Raw genomic sequence first — 22,454 nt, 5'->3', positions numbered from 1 at the left:
GATACATAGTTGTAAACTGCCGTTAAGAAGCTTATAATCCAGAAAGAAAACTTGTTCACTCTCAAATCTAGAGAACGAGGCAATACAAGAACCAAAGGACTTCTGGGCAGTGGAGGAGTGGTCTCTGGGTCACCCAAAAGCTGCATTCACCCATGTAGGAGCTGAGAGCCCTGTGGTTACACAGCTGCCATCACACTCTCCCTTAACTCTAGCTGCAATGCCAAGTGATGGATTCTTTCCTGAGGTCCTTCAGCCTAACAAGTGTTTAGATGGATTTACAGTTCTAAGTCTTCCCTTCTATAAATCTTCTGAGAGATATGCTAGATAAGAAAGTCCTGGACCCATTTTTCATCAACCACTGCCTTCGAAGACTGCTCTTACTATCACTACTCCTAGGCTACCTTTTAGAGCCTGGTGCCCTCCATGTCCTGAGAGTATTCACTAGCTAAACAGTGTTTGTGGAGAAGGGGATAAATTTTTTGCTGTGGATCAAAGATGCAGGTTGATCTTCGAAGGCCTCCTCCAATTCACCTGGATTCTGTGAGGAAATAAAACTGGCCACTTACTTGAAATTCACCAACTGAATGCAAACTCCAATCCAAGGGCTTTGTCAGTGAGATGCTTGACTCTAGGGACTGCATTCGGTGCCTGCAGAACAAATCCAGCTTGTCATCTCTTTTTGTAAATAAAGTTTTACTGGAACACAGCCACACCGATTCATGACTGTGGCTGCTTTCAAGCTGCAGAGGCAGAGTTGACCTTTTGTGACAGACACTGTATGGCCTAGAGAGCCTACTATCTGGGCCTTACAGAAAAAGCTTGCCAAACCCTAATCTAGATCTTCATCCCCTTTCTCACCTTTACCCCTTAACAAAACACACACACTCCACTGAAAAAAGAAAAGGCAGTGTAATTCTCTTTTCTGACAGGATAAGAGGGTCATCGCCTTCTAGCTGTGGCTCCAGCCCACTGAACATCACGAGTACGCCTCCCCCTGATGCCTCTTCTCCAGGAGGCAAGAAGGTAAGACTGATGACTCTTAGCCTAAGCTAGAGAGCCTCTTGCCTAAGATCTGAAATGTTGGGGGTGGGAGTATGGAATTGCAGCTGTGACTGCTGAGACAAGTTGGACTACTTCCTCCTTGAAGTAAATCCATCTGTGTGAGGCTGGATATAAAGCATACTGGTAGGGCTAGGGAGGCTTGCTGGCATCCTCAGAGGCTTTCTTCCATGTGAGTGGAAGAAGGGAGGAAGAATAAGGAATGGGGAACTGTCAGTTCAGTTAATTGAGGGAGCAAATTCAGAGTTCCCATGAGGGAAAGATTATTGAGTACCTCACATAGAAAAGTTTCTCATTATCTGCCAGGAGTTTTCAAGGGAGAAAATGTTAGTGTCTAGGGCAGGCAATGGAAACAGCAATGCCACCAGCACTGCTTTGGAAATCAAGCCATGCCTTATAGCTGCAGAATATTTGGGGATCTGCTGCCTGGAGGTTCCTGTGGTGTGACAGCATTGGATCCAAGCAGTGGATCAATCACCAGCCCTCATGAAGAGCTTTCTGTAAGACTACACTATAAATAGGTTTAGGAACCAGTCATTTGTTTTCATCTTTGCCGGAGAACTTATAAACCTAGGCCCACGTTAATCGTAAATCATAAATCTGTTTATACCGCCTGATGTCAGTAGAGCTTAGGACAATTTAAAGGCCAGCATTTTGGACACAATGGCTTCCCTCCCCATCTCCTAAAACACATACAGAGAGAGAATATTAGGAATTTCCATAGGCAGGACTCCTAGGGCACAAACCATCAAAAGCAGGGCAAGGATTTTCAAAACTGAGCTCCCCGGAGGTTTGTTCAGGTTACCAAGAGCTGTGGTGTTACCAGGTGGGATGGGCGTGGGGGTAGTTGCTAAGGAGAGAAGGTAAGGGCAGAAATCCTGCTTCTGCAAGGGCAGCAATACTTCTTTTTTATATAGGAATCTTCTGCAAACATTTCTATTTGAAAAAGGGTTTTGCTCCCCTCAAAAAGGTTGAAAGTCAACAAATTAATGGGTAAGACTACAAAGTAAGAAAGACCTGGGTTCGAAGCTTGGCCTTGCCATGTGCTAGTTATATGAACTTGTACAACTTTCAAGCCCTAGTTTTCTTTATAATGGAGCGAATACTGGTTAGGGTAGCCAGCATCTTTGCACATGAGGTCCTATTATGAGATAATATATGTGGAAGTGCTTGGCTCACAATACCCATTGACAGGTGAAGTCTGGGTTTGGCATCCCGTGCCCCTCATCCCCCTGCCCCTAACACAGGCACTGCTTGCCAGCCGTCTTCTTAGTTGTCCTTCTGTTACACCTCCAGGTCCTTCCTGCATATTGGATCCACCATCTTCTTAGGGTGGTCTTCCAGTCTCTGCTTCTCAAGTTAACTTTTAGATACTTTACTTGACTCCTGGTATTACCAGGGATTCTACTACTTGGTTTTGAAAGGTTATCAGTCCAGTATAGGCTTAAATATTACTCAAAGAACTTTCATATACATTGTCTCATCTCACCTTCACAACATTATAGTGACAAGATCCAGGCTCCTCAGTGTTCATTTTATAAGTATGGCCCGAAACTACAATCCTGGGCTCGTGACTTCCAATTCTTTTCACATCAACAACTACCAGCAATCAAAAGCTGTGCTCTGCATCATAAAGCTCCAGCTATTTTTGAGGCACTTATGAAACTTCTTCCTTTTCTTTGGGAAGAATGGATTATAAAATGAATCTGCGAGAAGAAATTTGGATGTGTTCTCATGGGATGAATCCTGGGCAGCAGAACTTACAAGAAAAGCAGCTTAAACAAGACAGTTAAAACTGACAGCAGTATTAAATGGTGCACCGTACCCAGCCCTTTCCAGTCACTTTCAAATTTGGAAGGTCCAAAAATGAACCATTTTGCCTGCAGTTGTTTCAGTCAGGATCAAGCTAAAAAGGAAGCCTAAGTGAGCCTCTGTAGGTCCCAGGAGAGTAGACATCCAGAAGCACTAAGGAAAATTCAGATAAAGCAGCACTTCTACAAATGTCACCTGCAGTCTTTTTCCAGAAAGAGGGGGCACAAGATCCTTTTAAGGGTCTGCAACGTTAAAGCTATTTTCTTAATAATGTTAAGACATTAATTTTTTCACTGTATTGATAATGTGCACTATTCATGCTAAAAGCACTGTTGGGTAAAACTGCTGGCATTTTACCAAAATCAGACAAGTGGCACCAAACTATACTAGTAGTCACTGTATTCTTCACCACCACACACTTGCGATTTAAAAAAAAAAAAAAAAAAAAAAAGTTTAAAGCCAGTTTCATTTAAGATTGTCCATCGTGGCTAGGTGCAGCAATTCACCCCTGTAATCTCAGCACTCTGGGAAGCTGAGGCAGGCAGACTGAGTCCAACAGTTTGAGGCAAGTCTGGGCAACATAGGGAAATCCCATCTCTACTAAAAAATACAAAAAATTATCCAGGTGTGGTGGTGTACCTGTAATCCCAGCTACTCGGGGGACTGAGGTGGGAGAATCACCGGAGCCCGGGAGGTTGAGGCTGCAGTGAGCTGAGATTGTGCCACTGTACTCCAGCCTGGGCAACCAGAGTGAGACCCTGTCAAGGAGGGAAGGAGGGAGGGAAAATGTCCATCATTACTTTTATAAAATTCTCAAGTACATATCTTTTTAATGCTCTGTGACAAAATGAGAAGTACACACAAAGAACTTGTGCTGCATACCAAAGTATGATGTTTGTCTCAAAAACTACTTTTCTGATTAAGTTGTGAGTTGAACTAGCTGCTGTTTTCATTGGACACCATTTTTATTGTATATGGTCATTCAGTTTTGTGTATTTAGAATACATTTTTTTGGAAATGAACGAAGTGAACCTATCACTTCAAGGAAAATGACTGACAACGTTTGTTGCCAATGATAAAATGTGAGCTTTCAAGCAAAAATTGGAATTTTTAGAAAACTTATATCTGCTACTTTGACCTTGAGATCTTCCTAAAACTTAAAAAATGTTGTTGATGAGATAGGAAGTATTAACAATGGTGGTATTTTGATGCTGTATAATGAAATGTGTCAACATATAGAAGATATGCATAATTCAATGAACCAATATTTTCTAGCTAAATGATGCAAGATATTTCAAAATCATGTAAGGGTAAAAGATCTATCCTAAGTGCAAAGATATAAAGAGTACAAAAAATTCATTGATACGGTTTCAGATTCCACTTTGCAACTCACCTTTAAGAAACTTCTACGTGTCAAGTTTTGAAGTGGTATCAAAAAAGAATACAATTATTTGAAAAGTCTATTAAAATATGCCTCCCTTTTCCAACTACTTATCTGTGGGAGGTTGGATTTCCTTCATATACTTGAATCACAAGACGTATCTAAATAGACTGAATGGAAAAACATATATGAGAATCCAGTTGAAAATTATTAAGCCACACATTAGATTTGCAAAAATGTAAAATAATACCCTTCTTGATAATTTTTTGTTATTTTTTGGAAAGTAGTTATTTTTCATTAAAATACTATTCATTATTTATGTCGACATATAGTGGGTTTCTTACATTTAAGAAATCTATTAGTTTTAATTTCAAATACAGTAAATATTGATAAATACAGCCTACATAAGCTAAAGTTCTTTGGAGTCCTCAATAATTTTTTTAAGAGTGTAAAATGGTCCCTAGACCAAAACATTGCTGTGGAAATAAAGTAAGTTATAATGCCACCTACTGGCAAGGCCTGAAATCCCTGCTGCTCCTGAAAGCAGCAGCTACCAAACTGTTTCCTCATGTATATCCAGATAGGTCTCAAAGAATGCTCTTCTTTGATACTCAGCCAGGGGAAGGCAGCTGGGGTGAGTGGGGGAGATTTTGAGACAGAATTAGAATTCTCCTACTGAGTAGCAGTAATAATCCTCCCCAGTGGCCTGTCTTAAGAACTTAAACCACAGGTTACTGAAGTTGGCACCTGTAGTATAAGAGATTTACTTTTAAGTGTTTTGTTCATTTGACTCCTTAGAGCTGTGTCTCTTCACAGTTTAACTCCACTTATTTCTTCTTCAGAAATATCTGTCACTATGTTTTATTCCCTTATAGGGGAAATACCTAGCTGGGCTCATTGAAATTTAGGCATTGGTCCTAAAGAAATATGTAGGCATCATAATTCCAGGCAGTTGAATGCTCTTGGGATTTTATTCAGCCTCTAAGTTGCCTCTGTGGGCTCACTAAAATGAAGAGAAAAGAACAGTTTGGGGGAGAGGTTTTTTTCTTACTATGACCATGTCTGTCTAACAGTTCCTTGTTTGAAATCATCCAACAGAAAACTGAAGCCATTTGAAGCTTCTCCCCACCCCACCCCATGCATTTCCAACATGCTTCATTTTCCTTTTGGCATTGCTCATAATACTGATTCAAACTTCACACTTCCCTCTTTTTGTTTGTAGATTTTAAATGGAGGGACTCCAGACATTCCTTCCAGTGGCCTACTATCAGGCCAGGCTCAGGAGAACCCAGGTTATCCATATTCTGATAGTTCTTCTATTCTTGGTAAGTGGCATTATTATTCATTTCCATTGCAATAAGCTTGCAAAACATCTGACATAGTCAGTTTTAAGAACTGAACTGTATGAAACAAGCTAATCCTAGATAAATTTGATAGGAACAGAATAAAAGTTTAAAATTTGTTTAACTCTCTAAAAAGTTGACTTCAGTGTTTGAGTTTTGGTGGAGGTCCAAATTTGTGCCTGGAACTCAAGAGGAGGCTACAGCTACCTAGACATAGGCTTTCTCCCATGTGGGGCATAATCTCTTCAGAGAGGCGGCTAATGAAGGTTCAGAGATAATGCCTAGAAGGGTGATTAGTAAGCATATCAGAAGGTACTAAAAGTCATTAAGTGAAGAGAGTTTGCTTTTCCCATCACATCCATCTTTTTCTCTACTTGTCTTTCTAGATCTGTTTTTTTCCCCTAAACTCTCCCTTCCTATTTGCCTTTCTTTTTGTAACTCCTCTTAACTGGTTATATCAGAATATTAAAATAAGCTCAACTCAAATATTTTTAAGATTAAATTTTAAGCACTTTTTACTTATTTCTAAAATGATCATTTGATTCCTTAGAGCTGTGTCTCTTCACAGCTTAACCCCACTTATATCTTATGTATTTTTTTAAAATTGGTTCTTTCCTCTGAAAAACAGCAATATTAAAAAAGATAGCCATGCAGCCCAAAAAGCAGCCTCTCACCCTACCATTAAATGTAACTTTCTTATTAAAAGTGTGCTTAGGAATTGCTTACTTAATCCGCTTTAAAAAAAAAAAATCACTGACCTGTCTTTATCTCCTCCCACAGGTGAGAACCCCCACATAGGTATAGACATGATTGACAACGACCAAGGATCAAGTAGTCCCAGTAATGATGAGGCAGCAATGGCTGTCATCATGAGCCTCTTGGAAGCAGATGCTGGACTGGGTGGCCCTGTTGACTTTAGTGACTTGCCATGGCCACTGTAAACCCTACATGTTGCTTTGGCAACAGCTATAGTATCAAAGTGCATTACTGGTGGAGTTTTACAGTCTGTGAAGCTTACTGGATAAGGAGAGAATAGCTTTTATGTACTGACTTCATAAAAGCCATCTCAGAGCCATTGATACAAGTCAATCTTACTATGTGTAACTTCAGACAAAGTGGAACTAAGCCTGCTCCAGTGTTTCCTCATCATTGATTATTGGGCTAGCTGTGGATAGCTTGCATTAATTGTATATTTTGGATTCTGTTTGTGTTGAATTTTTTAATCATTGTGCACAGAAGCATCATTGGTAGCTTTTATATGCAAATGGTCATTTCAGATGTATGGTGTTTTTACACTACAAAGAAGTCCCCCATGTGGATATTTCTTATACTAATTGTATCATAAAGCCGTTTATTCTTCCTTGTAAGAATCCTTTACTATAAATATGGGTTAAAGTATAACGTACTAGACAGTTAAATATTTTTAATAAATGTTTCCCTTGTTCTATAAATACTGTTCACACTTCAAATAATTAGAAAAAAAAAAATCCTACGTGTTGCAGGGCTGGATTATGAGTTTCTACAGTGGATGTTCAAGGATGATCTACGCCAGTAAAATTTGTGGTGCTTTTCTGGCCTTCATAGCAATTCTGGGCTTGCATAATTTCCCCATGCTACTAGCTTAGCTGTGTTGTTAAAATAGTTCATTTCTAAATTGTTGCAATTTTAATTTATGTGAGAGCAAAGATGTTACTGCTTACACACAAACATCGAATCCTCTGAAATTATAAATTCAAGATTATATTTAACACATTGGCTTTTCTAATGCTGCACCTCTCTAATACTACTTCAGTTATATAGTAAGTGACCCCAGTCCTAAGGCACCTAAATATTTGATTCCTTCTTGAATTGGACCACAGAATATTTAGAATAACATTTGCATAAATAATTTGCTAAGCAAAGTAGCATGGTATCATGGAAAAAGCACTGAACTAGTATGAGAAACTGGCTCTGAAACTTAGGGTGACTATATGAACTAGTGAAGTCATTTTGCCCTTCATATCAAGTTGGACTAGAAAATACTCTTTTCAGCTCTAATATTGTTTTGATTTATAGTATATTTTATAATTAGTAGGGAATTTAAATGCCTCATCACACATATAATAAGTTAAAGTTCCTTGAGCTACTATTTCTAATAATACTTATACCAGGGGGATGGGAAATTATGAGACTAAAAATCTAGTCAACGTTTATAAATTTGGTCAGAAACATTAAAACAATGGAATTTTATTTTGATGAAAAACTCAAGTTTACAATCATTTAGTAAATGAAGAGCAAACACTTCATTTTCCTATCCCATAACTCTTAAGAAAAAAAAAAAGCATTAGTAAATAAATATCTGTGAACAGATTAAGGGTAAGGCAGACTGGATAATAAACCACCTCTGACTTTCACACTCCCTGCATGTGACTCACTCTAAAGGGTGAACCGGCCCTGGAGATAACTGCACTGGTAAGATACGGGCATTAAATCTCATCCTGATCATTCAGATAAACCCAAGATAAATACTTTTTGCTCATCACGGGCAGCAAACTATACAATTTTTACTGGAGGAATACTTTGACAGAAGCACTTAAATTATATTGTGTATCACAACTATAAAATGGCTTGAACATTTCCATTTAACCACCATTTATAAAGTGCAACTATAGAATACTCTGCATTTTATCTGGGGTGTGATGACTATCAATCCAAACTGAAAGTACCCCAGCTGCCAATTTCCACCACTTTTGAAAAGACCTAGATGTGTGAAAAAGGACCGTCCCCCATACAAAGAACCAATTTCACAAACCTACTGGTAAACAAATACATTTATATAACTGGAACTTCAAAATGCTAGAGTTGTACTCATTTTTTAAAAAACCATTCAGCTACCTTTGGTCTTTAAAAAAGCCTACACTGCAATATCCTAAACATTGTTATGTGCATCTCACAATGAAGAACAGTGGCCTTGCAGTGCAGAATGAGGAGAGTACAACGTCACTGTGAAGAGTAGCATGCTATGGTTTTAAGGAAAATCAGCATCACAGCATTGGATTCTGTGCATCAGGATCGAGGTCACTGTTGCCAGAAGGGGGATGGATAGGGAGAATATCCAGCTCATCCACTTGCGGAGTTGGGTGCATGACCACCAGCTGGTCCTGGGGAATGTCTGCTGCAGCTGCTGCAAGATTGGTGATAGATTTACTCTTTACACACTGAAAGTCTACATGCCGACTCTTTCCTTCTTCCTTCTCCCAGGACATTCGAATAAAGGGCCTTTGGACATAGTTGTAGATCACTTCTGGGCGGCCTCCAGGCCTTTTCTTTACTTTTTCTTTGTAGGTAGGATAACCTGAAAGAAAGAAAGATTTTAAAAACCGAGGAAACACACACAGACCTTTTACCCAATTTTGCCTTAGAAAGCTTTTGTGCTATAGATCCTAAAGAAACAGAAATTAAAACAAAGAAGTGAAAACAATATTCCATCCACCTACTCATCAGTTCATGAGCCAGAGATGAAAACCCTACTGATGTAATTCACAAAATCTATCATTCTTTCAATTACTCAATATACCCACCATCAAAAAAAAAAAAAAATTCTTAAAGTAGGAGTATGTTGGAGATGAGTCCTCAGTACAATAGTATGGAGCAGATCTTGGTCTCTAGCTATGTATCTTTTTTTTTTTTTTTTTGACATGGAGTCTCACTTTGTCACCCAGGCTGGAGTGCCATGGTGCAATCTTGGCTTACTGCAACCTCTGCCTCCCGGGTTCAAGCAATTGTCCTGCCTCAGCCTCCAGAGTAGCGGGGATTACAGGCATGTACCACCATGCCCAGCTAATTTTTGTATTTTTAGTAGAGAGGGAGTTTCACCATGTTGCCCAGGCTGGTCTCGAACTCCTGACCTCAAGTGATCCACCTCAGCCTCCCAAAGTGTTGGGATTACAGGTGCGAGCCACCGCGCTGGCCTCTAGCTATGTATCCTTATATTCTCGTCACAGGATTACCTGGCCTACAGGCCTGCAAATTATGCCACATTAGCCTTCTAGTTTCCTTAAACCTACATCTCATCTTTATATTGCTCTGACTTTTTTCTTCCCTTTTTCATTAAAAGAAAAAGCTGTACAGCTCTCCAGGTGGTTCTTGATACTTCTGCATCTAGATCAGCAAGGCCAACATTTTAACCTCCCATATCATTTTTAACATTACTACTCCCAAAACCAAGCATTCAATTTACAGTCACATTTCCAAAGCAGCGTTCCCTGATTAATAATACCTAATATTACCTTCCTCTTTTGGAACATAGTCACTTAAAAGTAAGGACAACCCTAGATTTGAAAAAAAAAAAAAATGATTTACTAGTAAGGCTATTTCTCCAAAGATAAACTGTCCTTAAGAAACTATTACAGACATCTTCCCTTCTTTCGTCTAGTAAGAATTAACTAGTTTGGACCAGGGATTGGCAAACATTTTCTGTAAAGGGCCAGAGTAAATACTTCAGGCTTGTAGGCCACATGGTTTCTACTAGAACTACTTCACTCTGCCACTGTAAAGTGAAATCAGCCACAGAGAATATGTAAATAAATGAGCATGTGTATGTTTTTCTTTTTTTGGAGATGGAGTCTCTGTCACCCAGGCTGGAATGCAGTGGTGCTATCTTGGCTCACTGCAACTTCTGTCTTCCAGGTTCAAGAGATTCTCCTGCCACAGCCTCTCGAGTAGCTGGGATTACAGGCGCCTGCCACCACACCACAGCTAATTTTTGTATTGTTGGTAGAGATGGGGTTTCACCATGTTGGCCAGGCTGATCTCAAACTCCAGACCTCCAGTGATCCTTGGCTTCGCAAAGTGCTGGAATTACAGGCGTGAGCCACTGTGCCCAGCCACATGTGTATGTTTCAATAAAACTTTATAAAAAACAGGCAAGGAGCTGATTTTGGCCCATAGGCCAAAGTTAGACCATAGTTAGAAAAAATAGAATGGTCTCACATAGTAGGGGATCAATTACCGATTATTGCATAAGGGAATGCATGTAGGCATCATTGGTAGCTAGTACAAATAGCCATGTGTGGAGTATGTGTGTATGTGGTGGGGGTGAGATAGGTGCAGCGGGTGAACAAAGCTAAAAATCTAAAAACATGTAGAATGTCTTTATTTCATACTTTTGGTCAATTGCCTCTGAAGGCAGCACCAGACATCAGAAAGGTCTCCATCTCCATTCCCTTGTCCTTGATTCCTCCTGGACTATTAGAAAGACTTTAGAATTCCCATCTCCTTGTATTCTGTCCTCCACACAAAATCACCACTCTAGACAAATGTAATCATATTACAATCCTTGCTTAAAAACTACCAATGGTTTCCTCATGCTTAATGGGAAGGTCTGTACTCTTTAGAATATTATACAAGGCTTTTTTACAACCTGGTTCCAATCTACTTACTGTCATCTATTATCATACTACACTCTAACTCTAGAGTTCTTAAATACACCTGCCATATTAAGCTTTCCCGAAACATGCTTTTACACAAATTGTTCTGCTGCCTGTTCCCTCTCAGCCTCCTTACCCCTGAACTCCACCTTCTTTTATCCCTGGCAAAAACATTAAGACTCTCCACACAGTTAATCATTCACTTGTTATGTTCCATAGCACTCCCATATGTTAACAATACATAACAGAACTCAACTGTAATGACCTTTTTGTATGTCTGACTCTCTGACCTAAATAATGAGTTCCTATATGGCAAAGCCAGTGTCTTTGTTGGTGTATCCTCAGTGCCTAGCACAGTACCTGATAGACGGCAGGTGCTAAGCAAATATTTGAGCAAAGAGTGAATGAACTACCAGGACATGCCAGTTACAAGTAATAACCTCTTCCAATATCCATCTTACTCAGAACATTTTTTCCTTTAAAAATAAAGTAAAAGCTCTTTGGGAGGCCAAGGCAGGCGGATCATGAGGTCAAGAGATCGAGTCCATCCTGGCCAACATGGTGAACCCCGTCTCTACTAAAAATATAAAAATTAGCTGGGTGTGGTGGTGTGCGCCTGTAGTCCCAGCTACTCAGGAGGCTGAGGCAGGAGAATCACTTGAACCCAGGAGGCAGAGGCTGCAGAGAGCCGAGGTTGCACCACTGCATTCCAGCCTGGTGACAGAGCGAGACTCCGTCTGATAGATAAGATAGATAGATGATAGATAGATAGATAAATAGATAGACAGATAGATAGATAGATAGAGCCTGCCCCTGACTTGCAGATTTACCAACCTATTCAGTCAACAGTTAATGGTTTAGCAGTTACTGCATCACAGAATTGTAATGCCAGAATGCTACCTTAAAGGTGTTTACGGTCTGCTGAGAGTGATTAAATTGTTCATAAAGTCAAAGAATATTCCAAACAAAATATATGTACATAAGATAAAGTGTTAGAGCAATAGTGGAAGCGTAAAGAATTCAGAAGATGAATGAGATTCCAATGGACTAAAATAGAAAAAGCTTCTTGAAGGCCTTCCTTAATCTTAATGGATGAGCAAGACTGGGATGGGCAAGAACAAGGGGAGCGCAAGGTAGGCAGAGAGAGTATCATTCTAAGGAGAGAATGGCATCAGGTAAGCTACAGAGGCAGGAACACAGAAGATGGTTTAGGAGACCCTAACACATGTATGACTGGAACAAAAAGTGTACTGGGAAACAGCTGGAGGTAACATTAGAAGACAGATTATGGTCAAATGGAGGACAGCCATGAGTAGATTCTACTCTTTAATAAGAGTAAATTATACACTTTATTAAAAGAGAAGCTCAGATTTTTTTAAGCTTAGTTTGTTTAAATCTTGCAGAGAACAAAATTTTGTATGCAGTTCCAGAAACATGGAATTGGAAAATCAGAGGTTCTGTATATAGGTGAACTTTCAGGGATAAGAGCCAGTCCTACTGTCTTGCCATTCCTGCCCAGGATGTGGAGGGTAGAATAATTCACAATCCCATCCAATTAAAGACTTCATTACTTAGTCTCGCATTTCCTGTATTCTATGGGAACTGTAATTCCACAATTATTTTAGAGTTTGTAATCTTAAACTTCTGGTTCTTTTCTAAGTCTCCGCCAATTACTCTGATAGAAGAGAGCTTTCCACTGAGTTCCGAACAAGGACTAATGATGGGAGTAAGGCCACATCCAATATGGTCTGCTAGATGGGGTAGCAGTAGTCCTAAACTGCCTTAAGAACCCAGCCCTAGGAGGTTGCGAGATGCTGTTCCATTAAAGGATAAGTGAAACAAAATGAAAAACTCCAAAGACGTGCCTTTTGGTGGAACTGTGGTGTGAAGAATGATTTAGGTAAGAATTATTTGTGCTTTCCCATGACACGTTTGTGTTTAACACCACCAATAAACCCAAAAAGCCTGCTTAAAATTAAGTAGAAGAGGCCTGACTATAGCAGTCTCTCAATATGAATATGGGACCACAGAACTAAAATTATTTTTTGAATACTTCCGGCCTTATATTTCATCATCTTTTCTCACACATCCAAGTTCTCTCTGGTCCTCCTCATGTCTCTTATACACCAACCCAATCTAGCTCCCATAAAAGTCAACACATTTAATATTCTAATAAACTACTTTTAAGGGACTTGGGATTGGTATGGCTGGGGCACAGCAATGGTGGGGGAGGATAGTAACAAAATGGCTACCTTGGAAATCTCATTTTTTTTTTCTTTCATCCCAAGAAAGTCTCAACACTTCTGCCGGGGTTATGACTATTCTACTTATTTTTTCAAGAGGAAAAAGTAATAGACTTGATGAGAAAATACGGTTATTGGTGTACATATTAGTTGAGAAAGGAAAGAGTGCTTCAGTACATAGAAGCAGTTATTGAAAAAAAGAATAGAAGAGCCTGGTTAGTTACCGTCCTGCCAAAGTCAAGCCCAATATCACAGATTGTAGTACACAGGCAAATCATTTAAAATTTTAAATTTTAAAAATTTCCACTTAAAATAATATTTCAAAACCACTCACAGACTCAAATCACAGAGACTTGGATTCAAGACCTGGCTCTGCTATTTATTCCCAAAAAAACTTCAATAAGTATTTAACCTTTTAAGCTTTAGCTTCTTTCTCTTTAAAAACAGAGACAGTGATAGCTAACCAAATAACCCCATTAGGTAGAGGAAAGCTCTGTTTTACAAAATACCAGCTGATAAATGTAAAAGGAATGATAAATTAGAAAATTATCATTTTGCAATCTTTAATGAAATTACAAATTCAGGCAAAAATTATCAACTAGTATTTAAAACCTTTAGGTAATGATTAGCGGGGAGCTGAACATTCTTAGTGTCAAAATACCGCACAAAGGAACAGCTTAATCTTATAATAGAGAGATCAGGTTGTCACCCACAGATATGGTTTGGCTCTGTGTTCCCACCCAAATCTCATTACAAATTGTAATCCCAACGTGTCAGGAGAAGGGCCTAGTGGGAGGTGTTTGAACCATGGCAGCAGTTTCCACCCTGCTGTTCTTGTGATAGTGAGTTCTCATGAGATCTGATGGTTTAAAAGTATGTGGCAGTTCCCTCTTCACTCTCTCCTGCCACCATGTGAAGAAGGTCCTTGCTTCCTTTTCACCTTCTGCCATGATTGTAAGTTTCCTGAGGCCTCCCAGTCATGCTTCCTGGTAAGCCTGCAGAAGTGTGCATCAAATAAACCTCTTTTCTTCATAAATGACCCACTTTCAGATAGTTCTTTATAGCAGTGAGAAAAAGGACTAATACACGGACTAAGCCTTTAATCTAACTTACAGTTCACAGAAATTACTAAACTGAAGGACACACCAAGGAAATAATAGGGCAAATCCAGAAGTGGGACCTTCTACAAGACAACTGGCCCAGACTCTTCAATAGGACAATATAATAAATAAAGAACTACTCTAGACTGAGAAATTTGACAAAACAAGCAGTTAGTTATAAGATGTGGTCCTAGACTGAATCTTGGTTTAGAGAAAACAGCTAAAAGGAAATTTGGGGAGACTACTGAGAAATTTTAATGTGGATTGATTCAAATAAAGTATTCTTAATTTTGTAGGGTATATTAAAATATTTTTTAGAGCTGCATATTAAAATATTAAGGAGTGAAATATCATATATATCAGATACATATATACACAGATATATATGTTACATAATATATATACACACATATAGTGTACTATTTTAAATGAATTTTATATGAGGTTAATAGTAAATAGTACTTGTTACTAGGTCCTTACAATTATATGAAAATTCATTTAAGAGTTATGGCTCAATGCTTTAGAGCACTGCTATTTTCTCCCTGTGACAGAGAAAGAAGTCCTCACTTTCAGTAATTAATTTACATATAGCTTTTCCATAAATCTTTTATTTACTATTTGAGAACCACCTATACCTAGGAACGAGGCCACGTGTTAGGTATACAATATGCAACTTGACTTCTCTCAAGGAGCTCACAGTCTATGACTGAACCGAGTATATTATAGCAAACTATTCTTAGGAACAATTTCACAGAAGTTCCAAGAAGGTTTCAGAGGATTTGAAGGATGAATAATAGTTGCCATGAAAAGAAAGAGGAAGTAGAGTGGGAAGGAAGGAATTTCTAGTAAATAATATTTGATTATCACAACTATCCTCTAAGATATACAGAGTATTATACTCACTACCAAGATAAAGGAAACTGATGCTCAGAAAGGCTGAGGGACTTACCTTAAGACACTTGGTCAGTATACTCCTTACCATGGCCTATAAGACCCTGCATCTTCTGATCCTACTTTATCTCTTCTACTAATTCTCAGACCAACTATATCTCTTCAAATCTCCTCCTCATTTATTATACCAGACATATGTATGTTTTCTGTACCACAAATATAGTAAGCTCATTACTACCTCAACACTTTTGCACTTGCTATTTTCTCCTTCTAGAGCCATTTTTGTCACCAGGCCTCCCCTTCAGTGTCTTCTCCTCAGAGGCCTTCCCTGTCCTCCCAATCTAAAGTAGCTCCCAGTGCCTTCTCTCTAGCTCTAAGACCAAGTAGCTAAATCTCACTGTTTACAAAGTAATGGACTAGGGCACTAGACCAATGCTTCATATATCAGCAATTCCACTGCTTTTTAAGCCCAAAGTCTCTGGCCCTTCCCACACAAAAATCCTGTTTCTGGTTATTCTTCCTATGTATCTCAGCAGCCCATTACTATTCTCCAGCAGTTCAACCAGGTAGGTCAATGATCAACACTATTATCTTCATTATCACCATCACAAACATATACTGTGAATTTACTATGTACTAGGCAGTGTTTTAAGTGTTTTTCACGTATTAATTCATTCTATCCTTACGAAAACCTTATAAAGTACTCATTAATGCTCTCATTTTAGAGGAAAGAAACTGAGGCACAGAATTTTTAAGTGCCTTGGCCAAGGTCACACAGCTATTAAGTCACAGGATTTGAACATAAGTAATCTGGCTCCAGAGCCTTTACTCTTTACATTGTCATGCTATATCAATTAAGACACTTTGTTCTTCTTAAGCGTATTTTAAAATAAAAGAGGCATCTGATAAAACATTGCAGAAAAATTCTTTTAATTCATAAAGTAAGCTATCTAAAACTCTATGCATTTACATAAGATGAAAGAAATTTCATAATTTGTATTTACCTTGAAAATAAGCTATTATTATACTTTAAGACCTAAGTAAGCTATTAGTAGTGCTGCTGTTACATGAATTTTCAGGAAGTAATTTTTAATTCTATTGAGCTTCAATGACCACAACTATGCAAAGAGTCCTGCCAATCCTATGGGAATGTACATATATTCATGTCAACACATACCACATGGGCTTTGTCAAAAATGAATTAGGGCAAACTAGGGCAGAAAAAGACAAATTCATATCTCTATCACTAGAGAATCTTATGGAATAACAATTTCTAATGGCCTTTTATCTGTCTTCTAAGTGCAGTTTATTTTTGTTATTTATAGGTCTACTGCATAAGCATGTGCTAATCATTTGTCAGAGTTTTTCTCAAAGTATTCCAACTGTATTCTAAATAAGATCCAATTGTTTTTAACCTTTTTGTTTTCAAAAGAAAATTAATAGAAAATAATGAAAATGTCTTACCTTCTATTCCCAATCTAATCTTCTTAAGACCCCTCTCCTTCAAAACTGACTTGGCCACATCTCTGTTTTCAATATACTTGAAAAATCTATATAACTTTGTGCTATAAATAACTGGAAACAAAAAGACAAAAATGTTATTGTATTAAAATTAAAGGATTTAGAGATGAACTTAAATTTATCTTGCTCATCAAAGGGGCCTAACAGTTCTAAAAGCCCAAATAATGGATGCAGTAATGCCAAAGGATGACTAGCCAACATGACAGGGCAGTATTCAGTATAGTTAATGTAGAAGCAAATGTCTACTTAAGTGGAAACAAGAAAAGCTTTGACAACCAATCAGAAAACCCAATCCACAGGAAGAATCTCCTTCTGAAAGATACATCACCTACACATTTATTGGAATGGGATCTGCCCCAAGTTTTAAATAAGATAATCCAAAGAAGATATCAATATCGCATCATTATCAAGCAAAGTAAAGGACTCTGCTAAGAAGTCTACAAGGCCTAGTCTAGAGGGGGAAAAACTGCCTTGTCAAAGAGTACAAAACAGATACATTTTACATTTCATGGATTGAGCAACTATTAATAATTTCCCAAAAGGCAAAGACCCTCCCCACAAACTGTTTTCCATTCAGGCGAACAGCCCCATTTAATACTGATGTTAAAAATGGCAGATTCGAGCAAGTTCTGCCCAGGTTAGTCTGTTTAGAGCAAACTGGCTTTGCAAAGGACAGACATTCCACTGACAACATGTTGAGTCTTCCAAATGTGCTGAGAACTTCAGGGAGTTAGACTGATGGACATTCCTCGCCTTCTCTCTTTCAGGTTGAGTTATCTCCCTTAAAAGGTGAACTGCAAAGGTTTTTTCAAAAAAAGAAAAACACACTCACAAACCAAACATGCTGGTTTAAGAGCCAATAAAAGGAAAATACGTATATAAACTCTACTCATGGGGTAAATTTGTGATTATTACTACATCCTTAAGATTTACTGGTATTTTAAGAAAAAGATTATTTTAGATCTTAGAAAGGACAATATATGTCATAAAGTCACATGTGGAAAAATCAGGCCAAAAGGCTATCTCTAGCTCCTCAAATGAATCTTCTTTATATTGGATCATCTTGATACAAAATAATACATATTTAGACAACTAAGTAAAAATGTTTTCAGGCCTTTTAAGCTTTAAGATAAAAAACAAGAAAATAAAAAAATATTGAAGTGAAAAGTTCAACAATGGAAAAGAAAACACCAGGTTTATTATAATTCCTTTATCACCATCATATCATTTCTATGTTCTATGGTTGGCTGTACTTTCTTTGGGTCAAACCTTTTGAAAAGTAAAATATAAGTTATAAGCTTGTTCATTCCTTTTCCTTAACAGAAAATAATTTAGTATACCTCTTTTATTTTTGACAACCTTTCATTTTTCTTGGGGTTTGTTCAACTTTTTATTCCACATATTATAGAAAAACATTGTCAGCAAAGAGCCTAGAACTGAGGAAATAGCAACAGAAATGTCTATTACAACAACTATCCACAAAGGAATCACAACACTCATTTAAGTACATCATGCAAAAGAAATACCTCAGTGCAAACTCTGAAAAGTGCTACCATAACTTGTGTTAAAATAATCTTTCAAAAATCTCCTTTAGAAGTAAAAAAGAATGCCATCTGGAGTCTGCTTTGTTTTGATTTTAGAAAAGCATATGTAAAACGGAAAAATCAGAGACAAAATGTTTTGGTACTTTCTATATTAAACCCTAATCCTTACCAAGACAACAGACTATATAGTACAGAAGAAGATGCTAGGCTATTTTATTCAATTCCTTGAGTCATTCTTTCAATTCTTCCTTATTTATTAAACTGGTCAAAAATACGAATATTGGGCTCATCAAGAAAAATAACAAAAAAAATAAGAAAAAATGTTAGTGATTGTTGCTCAAGACAGGCCATTTTGATCAGAAATACCCAAAAGAACTATAGTACAAAGGCTTATGAAGGGTCACTGTATCCTCGATGAACATATATGATATTTTTAAAAAGGGTACCTTAGAACTTCAAGTTATCCTCAAAATCAATGAGTTAAAGCTTCTAAATGTATATAAAAACAAAAACTCATTTTTTAAAAAGCTATTTTTATAAAGGAACTAGTTCTCCTGAATGCTTTTAAATACAAAGAAAAAAAATCTATCAAGTTCCAGAGAGTCAACAAATAACTAACTATGTGTGTATGGCATGGGTGGGGCATATTCTTCTGCACAGGGACATACTTTGGGCATTGCGAGCCATGCAGTTTCTGCTGCAACTACTCAACTCTGCCACTGTAGCATGAAAGCAGCCATAGGCAATACACAAAACTTAATTTATAAAAATAGGTGATGGGTTGGATTGACCCCCAGGCTATAGTTTGCTGGTCTATGAGAAGAGCTCTTTCTTTACACACACAAGAAATAATTTGTGATGATTCAGGAGAAAGAAAACATGCCAGAATACTTACTTTGTGAATATTCTTCTCCCATCTGTGGTGGATATTCTTCATCCCAATCAACCACATCATCATCTGTAAGCACCACTATATGACATTCCCGTTCCCCACTCTGGGCACTAGCTACCATGAGAGGGAGGATCATTTCTTCCAAATAAAATTCAAATTGTCTACGAGCACCATCATTTGATAACTCATGCATTAGGGCACCTGAAATGAAATCCACAAAAATATCTTACCAAAACTTTTCCTAAAAAGACTTCTTTTAGAAATATAGAATCTTATAATAAGAAAGGCCAATTAAAGGTATCCTACATAGGCCCCGTCATTTTACACATCATGAAATAACTTGCCTAATATTACAAAACTAATTTGCAAAGTCAGAATTAAAACCCTATCCCTAGCCTAGCATATTTTTCACTATACCATATTATCTTCCATCAGTATACGCAGTATGTCTTAAGGTATATCTTAAAGATACTTTTCAGGTTATCCACATAAACTGAAATAGTTCTTATATTCCATTTCCTGCATGCTCTGCTTCTCAGAAAGTTGCAAACCGATTTAATATTTCAGTGCAGGTTGAGAGGTGAGGTGAAAAGGGTCAACAGTCTTTAGAATAAGGCAAGCAAAAGGTCAAGCAAAATACAACATGATGCAGGAATTCCACAGCAAACTTGATACTAGAAGTGAGAGAGCTGAAAGATAAGACTTCAACCTCCTTAAGCACAGACATAATGAACAACTTCAATTTCCTAAATGCACAGCCACTAACTCACCTGCACTGCTTTTTTCTTTTATTCCTATTGATTGGCAATGTCCTATCTCCCTATTGAAGATGCCAACATCTCAAGAACTACTGCTACTGCATCAGCATGGAGAGCAAAGTCAGAGAAGCAACCATGGCAACCATACACATGAGAGTGTGTGTGTGTGTGTGTGTGAGAGAGAATGTGTGTGTGTGTGTGTGTGTGTGTGTGTGTGTGTGTGTGTGCTGTAAAAACTGGAGAACTGGAGACGGGATGAAGGAGTACACTAGAACTCAAACCTACAGTCTCCCAAGGGAGAGCTTTTCCTCCCTACAAAATGTCTCCATAATTATATAATAAATACTATATAATTATTATAATTGATTAGATAATTAAATAATCTATATTACTATTACTTAGCCATCCTCTCTCCAGGCTGGCTATTTCCCCTTGTCATTTTAAAAAGTTATCTTTATAGACAAATACCTATATTTCAACACCTTCTCTCTCCCCAGCTTCTGAACCAATTCCAATCTGGCTTCTACTCTCACTATACTACAGAAATGTCTTGCTATGGTCTCCAAATGGCCTTTATATTGTCAAAGACAATAATCATCTTTGGTCCTGATCCTATGTGACCTCTCAGTTAAATCTCCTACACTGGACCACTCTTTCTTGAAACATACTCACCCCTAAGAATCTCTGATACCATTATCCCTGTTTTTTTCCCTCCTCCTGGCTATTCTTCCTCAGTAACCTTTGCCAACTCTTCCTCCTCCAGCTGTTCATTAAATACTGGTATTTCTCAGGACAATTTTAAGTTCTTTTCTTCTTTTATCCTATGCTGATAATTCCCAAATTTATTTCTACTAATTTAGTCTTCTGTATTCGAGATGCATTTTATTCAGCTGCTTTCTGGAAATTTCCGCTTGGATGTAACCTCAGAGGTACCCTAAACTCAATACATCCAAAATTTAACTTACCATCTCTGTCTCTCTCCACAGTATTTTTCAAATCAGTAAATGGCATCACTATCCACCCAAGTTTTCAGAACCATCTCAGTACAGTGCTGGGCATATAATGGGAACTTAAATATTAGTATACTAAATGAATAAATCCTGGATTTCTCCTTTACCTCCTAATTCAAATAATTCCCCAAGTCTTCTTAAACATACTTGAATTGTGTTATTTCCTTCTTTTGGCAGATATTTACCAAAGATAGCTGCAAAATCTCCTAAGCCACATACTTCTCTGCAAGGTGACCTTGACATCTCTTCCCAAAAAGTGGAATTTAGTTCCCCTCCCCTTTAATTAGACTGGTAATACAAACTTGTTTGTAACCAGAGGAGCATGGCTGAGGGGACAGCACATGACTTTGGAGGCTAAGTCAGAAGAAGCCTTGCAATTTCTGCCTTGGTTTCTCTGGAATGCTTGTTCTTCAAATGCTTCCTTTCTGAATGCAACCTACAGGATTTGAGAAGCCCAAGTCATATGGAGAGACTACACATAGGTATTCTGTTTGACATTCCTAGCTGAGTCCAGCCTTTGAGTCATCCCAGTCCTGGCACCAGACATGTGAATAAAGCCTCCAGCCTTGTGAGCCACCCCAGCCCATCAATTCTTCACAGATGAGGCCTCAGATATTGTGATACAGCCATAAGCCACCTCCGCTGTGCCCTGTATAAATTCCTGACCCACAGAACAAATGAGAGTAATAAAATGGTTATAGTTTATGCTAAACTTGAGGTGGTTTATTACACAGCAATAGTTAACCCAACATATTCCATCCCCTTGCCTCCATTCTGGTTCTGTTCATCATTAACTCTCACCCAAACTACTACAAAATCTTTCTGATTACATTCCCCCAACATCTGCTTTTGCCTCTCTGCATTTCATTTTCCCCACAGCAGCCAAATCTAATTGTCTCTGCTAGTCTAACCCTCTCATGACTTGTACTATCCTCAAAATAAGTCTCAAATCCTCAACTTGGTACATAAAGCCCTGCTATGTGAAAAAGAATGTTACAGATCAGAGTGTAGAATCAATCCTTTAATACATTTTCTTTAATTATCCATATACTGATGACTCCCACTTACATCTAGCCCACATTTCTCTGCTGAACTTTAGACATGTATACCCAATGCTCCACTTAACAGTTCTACTTGGATATCTAACAGGTATTTCAAACTTAACATGTTCACAATCAAGCTTTTAGATTTTTGCTCCTCATGAAGTCTCCCCCATCTCAATTAATGGCAACCTCAAACTTCCAGTTAAAGCTCTCCTCTCCTTTCCACTCCACATTCAGTTGAAGAGGAAATCCTGGTAACCTGAACATCAAATATACCCAGAATCTGACTAGTTCTTACTGTTTCCACTCTAATCCAAGCCCCTACCATCTCATACCTGGACTTTGATCATGGTTTCCTAACTGATCTCTTTGCTTCTAGCACTATTCCCCTTTTGGTCCATTTTTAACACAACAGCCAGAAGTGATTCTTTTTTTTTTTTTTTTTTTTT

At 38.0% G+C, this 22,454-nt stretch overlaps 2 protein-coding genes across 37 annotated transcripts in view; one reads left to right on the top strand and one right to left on the bottom strand.

Annotated features, from left to right (window-relative positions):
- The window catches only part of ARNTL (aryl hydrocarbon receptor nuclear translocator like), a 109,533-nt gene extending 102,487 nt beyond the window's left edge, over nucleotides 1–7,046 (top strand). For 31 of the 33 annotated variants that reach the window (XR_003115676.1, XR_003115674.1, XR_003115677.1 and 28 more), the window contains 3 exons: nucleotides 930–1,023; nucleotides 5,475–5,577; nucleotides 6,376–7,046. Coding sequence is in view for 28 of the 33 variants with exons in the window: in XM_025357452.1 (XP_025213237.1) it covers nucleotides 930–1,023; nucleotides 5,475–5,577; nucleotides 6,376–6,536 (358 nt within the window). In the remaining 5 variants the exon portion in view is untranslated. Of the gene's footprint in view, nucleotides 1–929; nucleotides 1,024–4,245; nucleotides 4,491–5,474; nucleotides 5,578–6,375 lie in introns of all 33 variants that reach the window. The other 2 variants (XR_003115673.1, XR_003115675.1) reach the window with 1 other exon arrangement.
- Nucleotides 7,047–7,791: 745 nt separating this feature from the next.
- Nucleotides 7,792–22,454, bottom strand: part of BTBD10 (BTB domain containing 10) — an 82,605-nt gene continuing 67,942 nt past the window's right edge. For 3 of the 4 annotated variants that reach the window (XM_025357479.1, XM_025357478.1, XM_025357476.1), the window contains 3 exons: nucleotides 19,198–19,395; nucleotides 16,702–16,812; nucleotides 7,802–8,929 (listed from right to left, as the gene is read on the bottom strand). In XM_025357479.1, the coding sequence (XP_025213264.1) occupies nucleotides 8,619–8,929; nucleotides 16,702–16,812; nucleotides 19,198–19,395 (620 nt within the window). In that variant the 3' untranslated portion in view covers nucleotides 7,802–8,618. Of the gene's footprint in view, nucleotides 8,930–16,701; nucleotides 16,813–19,197; nucleotides 19,396–22,454 lie in introns of all 4 variants that reach the window. The other variant, XM_025357477.1, reaches the window with a different exon arrangement.

This window comes from Theropithecus gelada, chromosome 14 (genome assembly GCF_003255815.1).
Source record: "Theropithecus gelada isolate Dixy chromosome 14, Tgel_1.0, whole genome shotgun sequence".
NCBI classification, from domain to species: Eukaryota; Metazoa; Chordata; class Mammalia; order Primates; family Cercopithecidae; genus Theropithecus; species Theropithecus gelada.
The sequence above is the reverse complement of the archived record's forward strand: the minus strand, read 5'-3'. Positions and strand labels throughout refer to the sequence as shown.